Raw genomic sequence first — 16,752 nt, forward strand, 5'->3', positions numbered from 1 at the left:
GGAAGATGCCAGGGCAGTTCATCTGAATTTTCAGTAATCTGGCTCTAGTGTGACAAGTTCCCATCATGGAGATTGTACACCTGTAACTCACTGGCAATCAGAAATGTGTTTGTGGCTGTTTATTTTTATTGTTTTCTTTTTCTCCCTAGCATTTCCTGGCTTTCTGGTTTCTAGGCTGACTGTGCAATAAGAGTCTTTCCCTCCCTTCATACAGTTTTGTATTTTCCAAACCTAAATATTTGATTTATGGTACAACTCTGAACAGGTATTGCTGGAAAGAGGAGGATTATGTGTTCAAGAACTGAATTAGGACTATTTACACCAGAAATAATTTTGAATATTTATGGTGTTATGTCTTTCAGACCAGGGATCAGTATATGTTATATAAACTTAAGTTAATAAAGACAAACCCAGTAACTGTTTTGTTTTACAAGGGTAATAGCATTGAAATTTAATAATGTTGATGGGTGTGCCTTACGTGTGAGTTTATGAGTAGTAACAGCTGAAATACAGAGGACAGCATCTTGCCTGAATATATACAGATATTTATATTTCAGCTCTTGCAGCTTAAAAGTTTTTATCTGAATCTAATGTGCTCGACTTTAGAAGTACGGTATAAAGAATGAAATATCCGTATTTTAAATGAAATATTTTATTATTTTAAATAATTCTAGGCTAGGATTCTGAGTGCATAAACTTGGTTCTCTTTTGCTTTAGTTGTACCTCTGGGAAAATCAGTTTGGAGGAAGCAACTGTTGTGCTCTGGATACTAATACATGTCTAGGAACATACCCAAATATTAAAAAAATCCAAACCAGTTGATTGATTTAAGCCTTCAGTGAGGCTCTGTTTTCACTGTAGTTTGTGCCATCTTTGTTTTACCCAATGTGCATGGCTGATTTGGCAAAATATGCTGTAGTATGCATTTTAGATCAGCGTTACCCATCAGTCACAAGATTGCCCTCAGTTTCCGTAGGCAAAACTTCCCTAATTCTGTTTTCCTTTTTTTTCTTTCTTTTTTCTTTTTTTTTAATCTTCATTCTACTTGGATTCCCAGAGGCTCACCACAAGTTTGAGTTTCTAACAATAAGTGACTTCTAGGTATTTAATGTAGGTAATTAAAAAAAAACCCAAACAAAACAACAAGAAGAAACCCAAAACCCCAGCAACACCAAAAAAATCACCCAAACCCAAAACACCTCAAAACACCTGCACTTGGTTAAAATAAGTTAAAACACAGAGCATGTAACAAATATTTAGTTCCCCTTATTTTTTTGTTTCCATCCTTCTGCCCTATCACATCCTCTCCCCATTTCTGTGCCTTGTAGGGGGAGAACCACTTTTTTGGCTTGTTTTCAGTGTTTCATCTATTTTCCTTTGGAGGTCTTCTGTTGTTTGTATATAAATACCAGGAGGTTTAGATAGTGTCAAGAGGAAGGCAACTGTCATTTCATGCTCTTTAGTAACGGTTAGCTCAGGGGTTGCAGGAGGACACAAGGATCTACTTCCAGATCTGCCCTATCTTTGGCTGACCCAGATCCCAAGGTGTAACACCTGTGTGTGTTTTGCTCTGTTGGAGATGATGGCCACAGCTTGCTGCCACCTGAGCCCAGAGCCCAAAATCACCTGAGTTTGCTTCATTCAGGAAACAGAGATGTGCAAGATTTGAGCACAGTGTGTGTTGTGGTGTCCATGGAGGGTTTTGCTTGTATGTCACAGTGTGTGTTGTGGTGTCCATGGAGGGTTTTGCTTGTATGTAGCAAAGTGACATGGGTGGGTTGGGTCCTGCTGTAGAAGTCTGCTGCCCAATCAATAATCCTGGTGTTGAAATTATCTCTGTGTAAGGATTTGTGAGGATCTGTTAATATTTTCATGCACACCTTTGTGGGTGAAGGGCTGAAATAGTACAAACCGGCTTTCTATCAAAGATAATATTTTAGGAGTTGAGTATAGTTGTGGGTTTTGTTGGGGCTTTGGTTGGTTGGTTGTTTTTTTTTGTTGTGGGTTTGGTTTTGGTTTGGTTTTGTTTTTGTTTTGGTTTTTTTTTTGTCTGGTTCATTCCTTCCCCCTCTGCAAATTTAACTTTGTGGTGTTATTTGCATCTTTCTTGCACAGAACTAAAAGCATTTGGGGCAGCAAGTTGGAAGGTGGGTTTCCTATTGCAGCCATTCAGAAACAGGCTAATATTCATCCCACTTCTATTGCAGGTGTTACATTATTTTAGAATTTAGACACTAGGATTTTGGTGTGCATTACAAAATGAGATGTGCACTTGGGTTATCCCTGGCCTAGGTGGAAAGCTCATACTTGTGTCTGCAGGAACCAGCTGGGGTCCTGGCACCTGGTTCTCCCTCCTGTGTTTGAGGAGACTTTTCAGTTTGAAATAGTTGTTTGTCTAAGGGCAGGACCTGCCCTCCCCTTCACACCCCAGCCTTTCTACCCCCACATCACTCAAAGCAGGATTTCCATAGTGTCAAAACAAAAGCTCTGCTTAGCAAGTGTTCCCGTGATGAGGTTGCTGGTTGGGTGAAGCCTTCTCGTGAGTGTTTGCTGGTTTCCATAACTACTTTCAAGTGGAAGGAAGAAGAAAGGGGAGGAAGAAAGTTGAGCAGAGAGATGTAGGGCTACAAAGAAGCAAAGGGATGAGGCTTCATCAGGTTTGGAGGGAAAAGGTGTCTTTATCACCTAGCACAGAACGTGTGTGTGCACTTACCTATGCATGCAGTATAGATGCTGAATTTTTGTAGCAGAGATATTCACTAGCGGTGTTTCCCATCTGAAGATGAGCTGTTTGTTTATTCAGATACTATGCAAGTACTTTCATTTTGAAATCTTTGCCACTGAACTCTGGGCTTGGGTTGAGAGCTGTCTTACTGAGAGATCTCTGCCTGTGAGTGGATTGCCATTTCTTATTTTCTTGTTAAACTAGGATAGGAGGCATATGATCTGTCTTTTGGTGTTGATTTTTTTTTTTTTCTTTTTTAGTTTTTTTTTGGGGGGGGGGCGGGGGGGAGGGGTTTAGGTGTATTTTTTGTTGGGTTGTTTTTTTTTCCCTTCCTATAGAGTAATTTAGAAAAAACAGGCTGCTGTGGGATTTATGTAGTGTGCAGGCAATCTTTTTTCTCTCTCTGAAGCTGTGTAAGTAGCTACTCTGAGTACATGGGTGTTGCTTCACATGCTTATCTCCTCTCTTTTCATAGTGGTAATTATACTTGCTCTGACTTTATGTCCACAGGACAATGTTTACCATCAAGTACTGGCCTTGGAAACTTATCTTGGAGCTCTGTGAAACTTGTGAGCTCATCTGTACCTTGGTTTTATACTTACAGATATTTTGTATGTGCAGCACAAACCCAGCTTTATTGTGATGTTATAAAATGGCAACACTCTCCTGTCTGCTAGTGGTGCAGCCTTTTGCAAGGAGCTGTCTCTGGTTTCAAGGTGAAGTTATCCTGGAGTGAAGCAGTTTGGTACATTGCTTGAGAGCTTGTTAGTGTTAGTGAGGTCCAGCACATAATTCATGTCAGGCATTGCCTTTTCCTTGCATATTAGTGTGCAGAGATTCCTTGCAAGTACAGGATATCCAGTTATTGAGGTACTGGAGCATTATTGTTAGTTATGATAAAATGCCTGTAGAGGAGGTGACTAGCGGTGACTCAGACCTTGCTGTTAAAATTTGTTTTGTGCGGTAAAAATGCAGGGCGACAGCTTCCAGCTTTCATCCAGAGTATTTGGTCTCTGTGTAATGTCTGCTTACCGCGGCCTTGGGGAATTCACTTGTGGGTTGGTTTTAAAGCATTAAAATTTCAGTCCTTACAGCAGGTGATTTTTTTTTTTTTCTTGCTTACATGTGTGCACCCATAATTGGGGTGAATCTAAGTATTTGCTTTCCAAAGGGGAGGAAAATGTCACTGTGATGTCTTCAGACTGTGGTTTTCCCTGGTCCTTGCTCATTTTAACACTGTTTTTACTAATGCATTTGTCATCTCAGATTTTCGGGGGTGTTTGGGAAGGATGCTCAGTGTTGTAACTGAAACACACCCACTGCTTCGGAAAGGATTTGAAAATCTCCTTGGCTGCTAGTGAGGAACTCGTTGCAGTTTCTGAAATGGCTGGTTGTTTAACTTATTTCTATAGTGACTGTTGCCTTGGCAGCAAAGGTCCTCATTTAGAGAATAAAAGCACTGTACAAACATGAGGAAGGCATAATTTGATTGGGGAAGACTTTGGTTTTCTTTGGTTTGGTTTCAGGGTGCTTTAGGAGGAAATTGGAAATGAACAAACTGGTTTGGGGGGTCTCTTGCTGTTTCAGGTGTATGTGTACTTATCTCATCAGTGTTAATTGTAAGATGTACTGCTTTCTGCTTGTAAATTTAGAGGTAATGGGGAACAGCATGTTAACCTGTAAACCAATGCTGGTGTCATGGAGGGAAGTTACTGCTGCATGGACCCTGCAACCATGCCAGACAAACCACACTGCCTGCCTGGGGATGTCCATCACTTGCTCAGTGGTGAGCCCATGGACTTTGAGAAACGAAATCTTAAACAGTGATGTCTAGTATGAGTGCTTAGTTACCCTCAAGCAGGCCTAGAAACAGAAAACTGTAAAGTTTTCTGCACCTTGGTCATCAAATCAAGTATGAAGGTGCAGTCAGCTGATGATTTTATTGCTGATTATCTTGTCCTTTAATCAGAAAGATGACTGCTCCCGTGCTCAGTCCTTATGCATAAACACATTTTGACAAAGCAATGCAAAAGAGAACAGATCATGACATGCAAGGTTATGTAGTGCACTCTCAAATACTTGTTTAACAACCCTTATATAGGCAGATTGTAGTGGTGGTGGAGGGAAATACTTCTCGTTGGGAAAGTGAAAAAGGATCTGGAAGTTTTCAGTTAGCATTTTAATGTTTGTTGGTAACAGGGGAAGCGAGGTCATGGAAACATGGGGAGGTGGGGACTAGAGTGCTTGCTGAAGTTATTTCATCATGCTTGGTTTGTGGTATATGGGTATTTTGAGATACCAGTTCTACATGGCATTGTTTTCATAATGCAGTTGTATTATTCTGATAATCACATTGTTATTTTTAATCAGTATCAGATAAAGGCTCCTTAATGAAGCAGATCAGCTGTAGATGGAGTGGTTTAGTTGCCTGGCCCAGGCTGACAACCCATACTAGAGCTGGGGAGACTTGCCTGTGCACCCATCCCCCTGCCCATCCCTGTGCCCTTACTGGGGCAGTGGGATGTGGCCTGGCAGCAGCTGATGCCCATCTTTTCCTCCTGTCCTCAGCTTTTGTGGACAAAAGATGACTGTTGTGGAAGCAAGGGGACCAGAGTCTCCTTAACAGAGTCTTTTAAATCTCCCATAAACACCCATGAGTTTTTGACAATCTCACCTGTTCAAGCTTTGATGAATGCATGATAGAAAACAAGATATTTTTAATGTGACAAGCTGAAGGTGTTAGTAGAGCAGCTTTTTTTGCCTATACCTCTCCCATTACACAGGTTGTGAAATAGAGTTCTGAACGGTAGGTGTGTTTGTTTTAACTCTCAGCAAAAACAGCTGCATGGCCTGCATCTTTGGCAGAGTATTATCTTTCCTCTAAGCCTTCCTCCTATGAGTATCAGTTACTGTACTTTTACAAAAGGTACTCAATAGTGATTTACACACTGGTGGTATGATAACAGTAGGCTGGGATTGCACACACACTTGCTAGAAGACACAGACATTTGCTGTTTCTCGTAACACTACCAAGGCCAGGCATCATGAGGTTCCACCAGCATATTATGATTCTTGTGCCAGTAGCGGAGTAGTGTTTGCACCTGGCAACCAATTTTTGTTCATTTAGGCTCCACAGGGAGCTCATCTTAAAACTTACTAGCTTAGCTGCAGCAAGAGGACATGTTATATTGCATGGTAAGTAATCGTAGAATCATTTTTAGGTTGGAAAAGACCTTTAAGGTCATCAAATCCAACCATAAACCCAGCACTGCCAAGTCCACCACTAAACCATGTCCTAAGTGCCACATCTACATGTCTTTTAAATACCTTCAGGGATAGTGACTCCACCACTTCCCTGGGAAGCCTGTTCCAATGCTTGACAACCCTTTTGGTGAAGAATTGTTTCCGAATATCCAATCTAAACCTCCCTTGGCAATGGAGATGTAGTTTGAAGCTTGGCTACAGGCTCCTTTGCACTATGTCCTTGGGATCCTGAATCCTTAAGCACGCAGGAGGCTTGTGGTGAATTGTCAGGTCAAAAAAGCTGGTGTGTCAGGAGGGTAACAGTTTTCCTCCTTTGAGTGGTTTGGCAGAAAGTGATTCAATCAGCATTTAAAATTGCAAAGGTTTAATATTGCCCTACCTTGTGGTGTACACAGTGTTGCAGCAACACCAAATCCATGCTGATTTGCTAAAGCAAAACTTGGAGAAGCAGCTGATGTAGCTGTTAAATGGCATGAGGAGATAAGGTTCTGCTGCAGACAAAGAGCCCAGGTGTTGTAACAGGATTAAAAGAATAATTTAGGCTTTATCAAGATTATAAGGTGCTACCCTGGGAAACAGCAAGGCCATAGAGATCCATTAGTATTAGTTGTGAATTTGATGCCACGCAGTTTTTGGTGCTGCATCTCATGGATTACAACCTGAGTGTCAACCCTAGGACAAGTGTGAAAGTGTGTTGGGTTTTCTTCACACAGATATGGATCTTTGAGTTGTGAATTACTGGTGCACCGCTTGAGACTGAAATACTGTGGACATCACAAAGGTGATGGTGTTTCCACCTTCTTGGTCTGCAGTGACCAAGTCAAGTCACAGGCTTGAGGTAGCTCAAAGCTGACATCACCCTTAATGCCCAGGTGGGCTAAACAGGGACCTGCTGGCAAAACATCTTCGCATAACTGCTGGTGACACCAACTCTCCTTGGCATGGAGTATCCCTGGCATGCAGTGAGGATACAGGGTTCATGCTTGAGCTTTGTGCTGTGGCTGGTGCCAGACTCTGGTTTTCAGGTGCTCCTATGATAATGTGACTACAGTGACTACAGCTGAGACCAGCGTAGTGAAGAGCTGAGCTGTTCTGCTTCAGTCAAGTGTGGTAGGAGTTTCTAATGTGGATTAACATGTATAATTCAGTCCATTTCCCCCCTCCCATGTTCAGAGCTGTGTAACTAAATACCAATTTGCTAAACACAACTTGAATAATGAAGCGATCATTGGCTAAAAGCCTTCCTCAGTACATATAATCCCACTGAAAAAAAAAGAAAGGAAGAAAATAGAGCTCTATCCTCTCTTCTGCTGTTCTGAAATAGCATGGATATTCACAAGAGAGAATATTCATCTTCACCCATTTGCCACACGGATTTAAATGTGTATGTATGCATGGCATGCCCAGCAAGTGAGAGGTGGTGTAAAAGTCAGCAGTTTGTACAAAGTGCTGACAAAGCTTTGTCCAAAGCTTTTTCTTTTCTCAATCATAGACCTGGTTCATTCCACAGAGAAGCAGATTAAAACCTGCACCTTGTGTTTCTTGCTCAGTTTAGAGGTAACGGCTCCAAGAACATATTTATGTGCAGCCCAGTCACGTTTTATGTAGAAGCATACCTCTGTATCTGTTTTATACAACTTCTGCTTAAATCGTGCCAGTAGTGTAGATTATTTTGGTTTTTGTTAGTGGTAACTTTGCTCCGTGTGATGAAACACAAACATCTGGTAGCTTGTGAGAGGCTAAATATATTCTTTAAGCTGATGAAGGCATGATATGACTTCAAAAATATGAAGTGTTTTTTTCCCATGCTATTATTTTCTTCAGGTCACTTTGTGTTTATGATACTGCAGCTTCCTGAAGGAGATGCTTGGTCTCAGGTTGCAGGCTGGAGACAGGGGTTCTTGCTGTTTTCCTGTCTGTGCTCTGGGGCCAACTGCGTTTTCTTTGTTCGCTTAATAAACATCTTAAACCTGGGAATTTGCTAGTGGCATTCACTGCCACATGATCGCCTTCTCATGCTGCTCCTGTCTCAGAAATGCAGGAAGAGCTTCCAGCTAGTAATACCTGTTTTCTGGTAATTTTTGTATTGGAAGTGAACAGCTTTTTGCAATTAATGTGGTATATGACATAGTTCCTTTTTTCAAAAATAGAAAATTTCGCTTTAATTTTTCTTCTGTTTTTTAGCTGATGACAAACTTATCTCAACTGTAGCAGTATACCATGGAAACAGTAAAATCTATCTTGAAGAGCTGTTAAACATCCACTGGAGTCTTGCAAACCTAGATGCTTCAGTTTATTTTCAAGCTAACCTGTTTGGATATTGATTTTTCCAGCTGGTGCTTTGGCCCAGAGAGTATAATCCTGCTTACCTACGTCTTTTTGTTGTCATTGACCTGTAGAAAAGCATTTTTTTTGTGGTACACTAGGTATTTTTGCCTTGCAGAACAATAATCAGGCTTCCTATTCAATAACTAACTGCAACAGATTGCATTAAGATACTCTATAAGGGGGAGAAAAGGTTTCTGACATCAGTAACACTAAATAAACATTTGCTCTGCAGATCCTTAAATACGGTTCGGGTACTGGTTATGGACCGGAGCTGCATGGCAATAGAAAATTTAACAAATATAGAGCAGGAGGAGTCCTTCCCACAGCTGCAAAGTGGTGTTTAAAATACAAAACTGTTAAAGCTCTTGAGAAAATCGGTAGTGAGCTCAGAAAGGACAGTGCTGTGCATACAAGGCTAGAGCTCAAATCAGTTAGTCTTTTCCATGCTAGAGTCCGGCTATTCTTTTGCAGCAATCTCTTCTTTAAACATGAATTGCAAACCATTTGTAAATGCTGTCTTAATGACTGGTTTTGGGTTTTTCTCCTCCCCAGGAAGAATGCCAACACGAATATGAAGTGAACCATTTCCTATGCTTGCCACGGTGCGTGGATGCTCATATCAGATGGTTAGAGACAGGGACTTGCCTCTCGCCAAACTGCTTCACAGGACAAGATGAAGCCAAGGAGGAGCTTTCCAGCACACTGGAGACGCAGTGGCTGCTGCCCAATTTAAAATCGATGTCAGACTGCCACAGCTGCCTGGCGAGATGAAAGAAGTGGTGTTGTGGTCACCCGAGGAGGTGACAAATTGGCTAACGGAAAATGCTGTGCCGGAGTATTGTGAGCCATTGAAAAGCTTCACTGGGCAGGATTTGATCAACCTCACAGAGGAAGATTTTAAGAAGACGCCTCTCTCTCGGGTGTCTTCTGACAGTGGACAGCGGCTTTTGCACATGATTGAAACTTTAAAAATGGCTCACCACATGGAGGCTCACAAAAATGGGCACGTCAACGGGCACATCCACGTCAGCAACACCACGCGCGAGAATGGCTTTAGCAGTAAAATGAAGCTGAACGGGATGCCAAATGGGTTTAAGAAGGAAATGATAAAGATCCCCATGCCAGAGCCAGAGCGCTCACAGTATCCCATGGAATGGGGCAAGACTTTCCTGGCTTTTATTTATGCACTTTCTTGTTTCATCTTTACTACAGTGACTATCTCAGTCGTTCACGAACGAGTGCCTCCCAAGGAGGTGCAGCCTCCCCTACCAGATGCATTTTTTGATCGTTTTGATCGAGTGCAATGGGCTTTTTCTATTTGTGAAATCAATGGCATGATCCTTGTAGGACTGTGGTTTGTTCAGTGGCTGCTCTTAAAATACAAGTAAGTAAAACCTTTTGAAAACTAAGTGCTAGGGAGGTCAAATACTGGTTTACATCCAAATAAAATTAAGCTTCTTGTGAATCTTTCTGATTTTATTTTCCCAAATTGAGAAGTTCAACAGTCACCTAAGAAACTAAGAAATAGCCCTGGTCTTGTTTGCGTGCACAATCGACTTAAACCCTCTTCGTGTGAACTATGCTGTTCAGAGGAGGCATAGCTCACACTGTTGTGAACTGCAGACCAACTTGGGATCAGTTAGTGTCTCTGTAGTGTGCCTGATGTAAAAACCTACCCAAAGATTACGATACTGGTGGACAAAACCAACAGACAGTGGCTTAGTTCATGTACCTAAACAGTGCTTCATGAAAAAGTGTTGAAGTATGTTTTTTGCTTGACATTAGATGGGACAGGTAATGTCAGACACAAAATATGTCAAGCTAATCATAAAATATGCAAAAGTATTGATATATAATGAATTTTCACAGTCTTGGTGGTTGTTTACTTCCTTGCTCATACTGGTCACAATTGCAAGGGTGAATTTGTCTGCCAATGGAAATAATCTGCTGCTTACCCTTTACAGAGTGTGTGCAGATGCTTAATTCAGGGTATTTATACTGCTGTAAATCCATACATTGGGCTGCCTTATAGTAAGTTTCTGATATAAGGCCTTGTGCTGCCATGGCTGTGAATAAAGTGTTCAGAGTCAAGTGGCATTAAGTACTATGGGGTGACATATCACCTTTCCTTACAAAACCTAGGCACAATAATGTCCCCACAGCTGCCCAGTCCAAAGGGGGTCTCCTCCTTCTTTACCTGTGCACTGACTCTTGTGACTCCTGTGTAGGAAGCTGAGGAAGGAATTTAATTTAGCCCCCCCGTATGCAATAGAAGATCTTTCAGTTCACAGGACTTTCTAATGACCTTAGAGTTACAGATTTACTCCTTTTTTTTTAAAAAGAGAAATAGAGTCCAGTGGATCACTCACCCTTATAGTGGAGAAAAACATTAAAACTTAAAAGTAAGCATGTCGTTCACCCAATTCATAAGGTACAGGCAGCCTGAAAAGAGAATTGCTAAGCTGGGGCAGGACGCCCTAGTGCAGTACAGCTGTGCATTTCCATAGGAATGTGACAGATGTTTAAGTAATTCACAAGACTGAGATGATGGTTTCTTCATCTTTCCTGCTGTTTTGTACTACTTAATGAATTTTATCAGGTAAAATTCTAAAACTGTTGCACATTTCTACTGAGATGGCATTCCTTAGAAGAGTGTTTCTAGAATGGGTAAATTACAGTTATTCTAGGGCTGTAAAAACTGTGGAATTGCCCTTTTTGGTTTTATTTTTTTTATGTGCACATATGTATAGGAGAAAGGATTTACCCCTAGCTTGGCCTCTTGTTTTGTTTATGGCTGTAAGCTTCAGTATCACTCCCCTCTTGTGTTGGCAGCTGCGCTCCGGCTTCTTTCCCCACGGCTCCAGCTGCCTATAGTGAATGTGGGAGAACATTAACTTTCGTGGGTCTCTGAGTGTAAGTGTTCAAAACTGAGGGAAGTACGTAGAGGAGGTGATACGAGATTACTCTCAAGAACAGGGTGGCAGGTTAATAGGGCTGTATGAAGGATCAGATGCCCTGTAATGGAACTGAGCAGTCTTTAGATTAAGAACAGGAGAATCCATTAAGTCCTTGGAGATTTCAAAGCATTGGTATATTGGTTGATGATATAGTAGGCTGGTATTGTTGATAGATGTGAAGATTCCCCCTTGTACCCTCTCACCCTGTCACCATTTGGTTTGATGTGTTCATTTTCTACTTGCTTTAGAAGGTTTCTTTCTGGTGTTAGAGGAAGATGTCAGCTGGTCAGTGCTGGTTGGTGCGTGTAATGGTCGTGTAATGCTTTGGAGACCAAAAGTTGTCTTTTATGTCAACAAACAGAGGTATCAGTGTTTGAGAGGCCCAATCTGTTTGTAAGCAGCAGAAAGGGAAGAATAGGAGAGATGCTTGTGGGAAAAGGAGCCCAGTGAGGTGGATTTATCTGGAAGACCTCATTCTCATGGCTTTGGATAGTGAACCACTAAGTGCTATAAAAAGAGCAGAATTACTTTTGTGGCATGGGTTACCATCTGCCTTTGAAACTTAATTCAAGAATAGAGAGAAGAAGTTATGCTAGCTAGACCTTCCTCACTTCTGTGATCTCTGATGGTATCATTGCCACACTACATTTGAGATCTGAAGATGTGAAGCCAGGTGATTGCTGGGCAGGATGAGCCTGGTTTCTTGCCTACCCAGATGACAGAGGTACTGTTCATGGATGTTTCCAAGTGCAAGCTCAGGGTCACCAGTGAATGAGCCTGCATTGTTACCCATGAGCTGAATTGCAGCCAGTGGCTGGGTTGAACCTTTGGCTGAAGGAGGCAAACTTTTTGAAACACTTTTCCTTGCCAAGCAGTGACATTCCTATTGCATATCCTACCAAGGTCATTATTTCCCAGTAACCTGATTTCATCCGGTCTAAGCCTGCTGTTCTCTGAAGCAGTGACGTACGATAGAGATGTGTCGTCATTCATAATACTGATCACTCAGGTCATCTTGTTTAGTCCAGGGATTGCATGATGATGTTAAATAGGATGGATCTATGTGTCTTCTGTGTTGGACTGGGACAAAGTCTGGGACAAAGTAGAAGAAGGCATTGTCTGTCCAGCTAACCACAATGCAGGGTTTCCCTTTGGCTCCTGTTACTGCTTTCTTGCCTGAAAATTCATTTTACCTTCAGGTAGAGACTGGATTTTTTGGCTGGCTTTTGGGCAAGGTACTGCATTTAGTGCAAGAAAATCAGTGGTAGTTTTCTTTGAATTTCCATACAGAATACTGCCCATGGCATTGCTCTTGTTTCCCACCAGAAAGCAGGAGGAGGGTGGCTGTGCAGATCTTTGCTGGGGGCTCCAGGCTGCCCAAGCCTTTTTCCACAGATGCCATGGGGACCTTGAGAAGTTCAGGCAAGCTGCCAAGGCAGAATTAACTTCTCTGGGAAGCATTCCCAGATGTTTTGGGACAAGTACAATGCTGGGGTTTGGCCGTATTTGACATCTAATTCAGTCTGCACACTCATGGGATTGAAAAAGCAGCATCCTGGCTACCCATGTTGGTGAGGTCTGGAGAGTTGTTATAGGTATTGTCTTCGCCATAATAAGCTTAGAAGTTATACTTTGTAGCTGGCTTGTAATAACACACCCACACAAATCCTTTTGAGAAGGGAAGATATGAGGCTTTTTACTTTAAAAAAAAATACGTGTTCTAGTACAGAGCACTTTCAGACTTTCCTAAGCTAAAATGTGCTAAATCCGGTTACACCAAGTAGGGTCATGGGGAATTTAATTAAAAAAAAAAAAAAAGTTCTGTGCTTATAAACCACTGCTGCTTCTTCAGCCTCAAAATACAGTGCTGCTCAGTCCTTAATCCCTAGCCCCCATTTATCTTCATACCAGGTTTTAAATAAAAGCAAGTTTATGTCTAGTTTTAAAGCCAAGCCCAAGTGTGAGATCTTTATTGCATCACCCTTCTAAGAGAGAAGTTCAAAACACGGGAAAACCCCTGCCCCAATGGCATGGTGCCTTACACTCTTAAATTTCCATCCATGGAGCTAAATTAATAAAGTATAACTTCTGACTCCCAGTTTTGTCCATGTTTACGTCAGGAGGGGTAAAAAAATACAAATACTGTGTTTCAATAGCAGTAAGTACTGGTGTGCAAATGCATGTGCACTGTCGTAATTGAAGCTTTTCTGATAAATGAAGACTCTCAAGTTGTTGTTGATGATTTGGCACTGTAAAGTCATATTCTCTGAGAGAGGAGCACTACAGTTTAATAACTCTGCCAAAAGCTATTAAAAATAAAAAAGATGGCCATTTTTGTGCTTTGTAAGAGCTCAGCTTGATAGACATACTTTTTTATTTCAAAGTGAATACTTCAAAATAGCAACAGATGAATGCCAGAACTTGCAGCATGTGTTATAACCCTTGCATTTCCCAAATGATCATAGTTGTAAATGACAGTGATTTAAAATCAGCTGAAACCAACAGGGGCTGTAACTCGCAGGATGCAAAGGGTTGATGTGGTTAAGGTTATGAGCGTGCTGAAGCTGGATTTGCTGTTGATTTTTGTAATGCTGGTAGTGATTCCTCTTTGCTGAACTCTGGGCCAGCTCAGATAGAGGTTGTTTCCACCCTCATGGATGTGCCAGAGGTGTTTAGTTGTTGTAGCTCTGTCCTTGTGATGTTATTAGCTGGCATGTAGCAGTGAAACTCAACAGGCCAGTTTTGGGGCTGGCTGTTACTCCTGAGTCTGATCTGCGGCTCTTTACCCCAGGTGTTCTTGCTGGTTTGCAGAACTGCATCATGGTACCCCAAAATTGCTTCTGCCATCTCTGTTACATCAGCGATTTGCTGTCAGGCCTCAATGAATAAATCTCTTTGCAGCTGTGGCTGCTTGCTGTGCTTGGCTTCCCATGAAAACACCCTGTCCTGTAGCCAGAGCAGTTCTGAATTTGTATTTTGAAGGTTTTGTTGCTGATGTGAATTGCTTCCTCTTTAATGCTGCTCAGGAAAAGATGTGTTCTCAGTTGTTTGGGTCATACAAGCTATTTCTTCTCAAGCAGCCCTTTGTAAGTACTAAATGTGTGTGTCAGCTGAAATAGACTTACTCCTTTTCATCTTATAATGAAAATACTGTAACTTTATCCCCTGCCTTGAATCGGAAATTAACAACTGCTCAATGCTAATGGAGGGGTGTGGGGCATGGAATCCCTTTTAATGTGTTCAACACTAAATCTGCACAGGCTTTTGTATTCTAATCCTTACATTTCCTGTAATGGTAGTTGGGTTGCTCTTGTATTTCTCACCTTTAAAGTGTGCGAATATTTATAAAGTATCTCAGTATTCAGGTGTAAGATGATACTGCCACAAGTTTCAAAAGCATCCAGAAGAGAACAGTTGGCAGTTTATTTACCTTCGCGTGTTTTTTTTGCATTCAGTGACCTCCTTATTTTTTCCTCTCTTTTTTTTCTCTTCCCTTCTAGGTCTATAATTAGCAGAAGATTTTTCTGTATAGTTGGCACACTATACCTGTATCGGTGTATTACAATGTATGTGACTACACTCCCAGTACCTGGCATGCATTTCAAGTGTTCTCCAAAGGTAAACTTTTTCTGGCTGTCTTTCCATATTTTAGTCTGTATGTTTTCCCCTTGTCCTAATGTTACCACAAATACGAGCAACACTTTCTCAGTAATTGTTACTAATTTGAAAATACCAGTTTGGCATGAGGGGACGTCCATCTGCAGATCTTATTTGTTGGTGAAGGTGTTGATGTTTGCTTTGGGGCAGTGCAGGTGTTCCCACCCTTTTCAAAGTACTAATCTATGCAATTTCTGTAGCCCTTTCAACTAAATTGCACAGTCAGCATGTGCAATCTGCGGAGGTGCATGTGTGGATCATTTATTTCTAAACACTTCAGGGTGTCAAATCCAAGTATGATTTCCATTTGAAAATGGCCCAGGAGACTTTTCTAAGGCTGGTAAAACTGTCTCCTTTGTAGCTGTCTGTCCCTATATATGTTTTTTGCAGTTGTGTTAGCACAAGGACTTACCACCTCCTCCCCAATTTAGCACTGACTCCTGTTTGTTAGGCTTGCAAAAACCGTGGCTGAAACCAAGCTACTACAACAGAGGTGCTTAGGCAAGACTCTACTGTAGTCAGCCTTGAAAGGTAATTTGCATGCTCAGGGTGGAGATGGGACAGGGATCATGTTGTTGCATCCATCTCATTATGTGTAAACATTAGTTTAACGGTGGTCTTTACTGCAATGTGCTGTTTGTGGTAGGGAAATCCAGTCTAATACAGACTGGACTTCTAGAGTAGGGGACAAGTTGCATGTATTAGACACAAGTGCTTTTTCTCCATAGCAGTTTGTCTCCCTGACCCTCCTGGAGTTGTTTGTCCTATAGCTTGATTTAAGCAGGAGAAAGAAGAGGGGGGGGGGGAAGAGCTGTCTACTCCACACTAACTGTACACACAGTTCAACAGTTTTGTGTGCACAGCCAGGAGTCAGATGACAGGTAGTAAAATCACTGATTTACAGGTAGTAAAATACTGATTCAACTTGGTAACATGCTGTTGCTGTTTTGGTAAGGGTTGCTGGTATGTACAAAGCCAAAATGCCTCAGTTCCTCAGGAAATAAAGCCAATGAATGTACTACACCAGTTGTCTGACAAGGCAGAATGTTTGCCATGCCTCGTGGCTTTTTGAGAGACTGAGGTCTTTTGCAAAGAGAAGTGAGAGAGGAGTCAACTTGGTACTTGATCAGTCAGCCATTATGAAATTAAAGAAAACACAGGTATTTATGGGTTGAAGTGAGTAAAACTGCCGTTTTTTGAAATTTACAGCGTTGGTAAATATGTCTCATTGCTCATTTACAAGTAAAGGCAACCCTATGTTGTGCTCTTCTGTTGACCCAGTAAGATTAAGGATTAGCTGGGCTTTCTTGAAAGCTATAAATATACCTGTGGGAAAAGAATAACCTCTCAACACCTTATGCGTTATATATGACTGCAAGGAGTAGCCTCTGAGGAGCATTTTAATGTTGCGTAAGGAACTGCTAGCAGGAAATGTTAAATTGCTGCAAAGACCCTGTTTAAATCCATCAGAAATTAATGATTTCCACTTCTTAAAGCAAGACTGAGCTTTAAAAGAAACGAACATGCCTGTAACAGCCAGCCAGGTGAATCTGTGTTTTCTTCTGACTGTTAAATGGTTAGCATGGATTTTAAAACTTTGTCAAATGATGTAAGGATGCAGCACGTGTAATGACATCCGTTGATCTTTTAGCCCTGCTCCTTTGAGCTCAGGTGGTTCCTGCTTCCCATTGGGTTCAAGAGATGCTTAAGATGTCCTGGCTGTGCTTGTCCCATGATGTAGATTTTCTTTGTAGATTTGTTTAACATTTGGGCTTGGTTTTGAGCTGCGAGCAGCAAAAGCAAATTTTTGGGAGAGTACCA

General features: G+C 41.5%; 1 protein-coding gene across 4 annotated transcripts in view; it reads left to right on the forward strand.

Annotated features, from left to right (window-relative positions):
* SGMS1 (sphingomyelin synthase 1) overlaps window positions 1–16,752 on the forward strand; it is a 99,906-nt gene that overhangs the window by 75,509 nt on the left and 7,645 nt on the right. For all 4 annotated transcript variants that reach the window (XM_062637915.1, XM_062637916.1, XM_062637917.1 and 1 more), the window contains 2 exons: window positions 8,870–9,701; window positions 14,775–14,892. In XM_062637915.1, coding sequence (XP_062493899.1) covers window positions 9,085–9,701; window positions 14,775–14,892 — 735 coding nt within the window. In that variant the 5' untranslated portion in view covers window positions 8,870–9,084. The remainder of the gene's footprint in view (window positions 1–8,869; window positions 9,702–14,774; window positions 14,893–16,752) is intronic.

This window comes from Pezoporus occidentalis, unplaced genomic scaffold (genome assembly GCF_034315485.1).
Source record: "Pezoporus occidentalis ecotype Australia unplaced genomic scaffold, CSIRO_AGI_Poc_V1 ctg54, whole genome shotgun sequence".
NCBI lineage: Eukaryota > Metazoa > Chordata > Aves > Psittaciformes > Psittacidae > Pezoporus > Pezoporus occidentalis.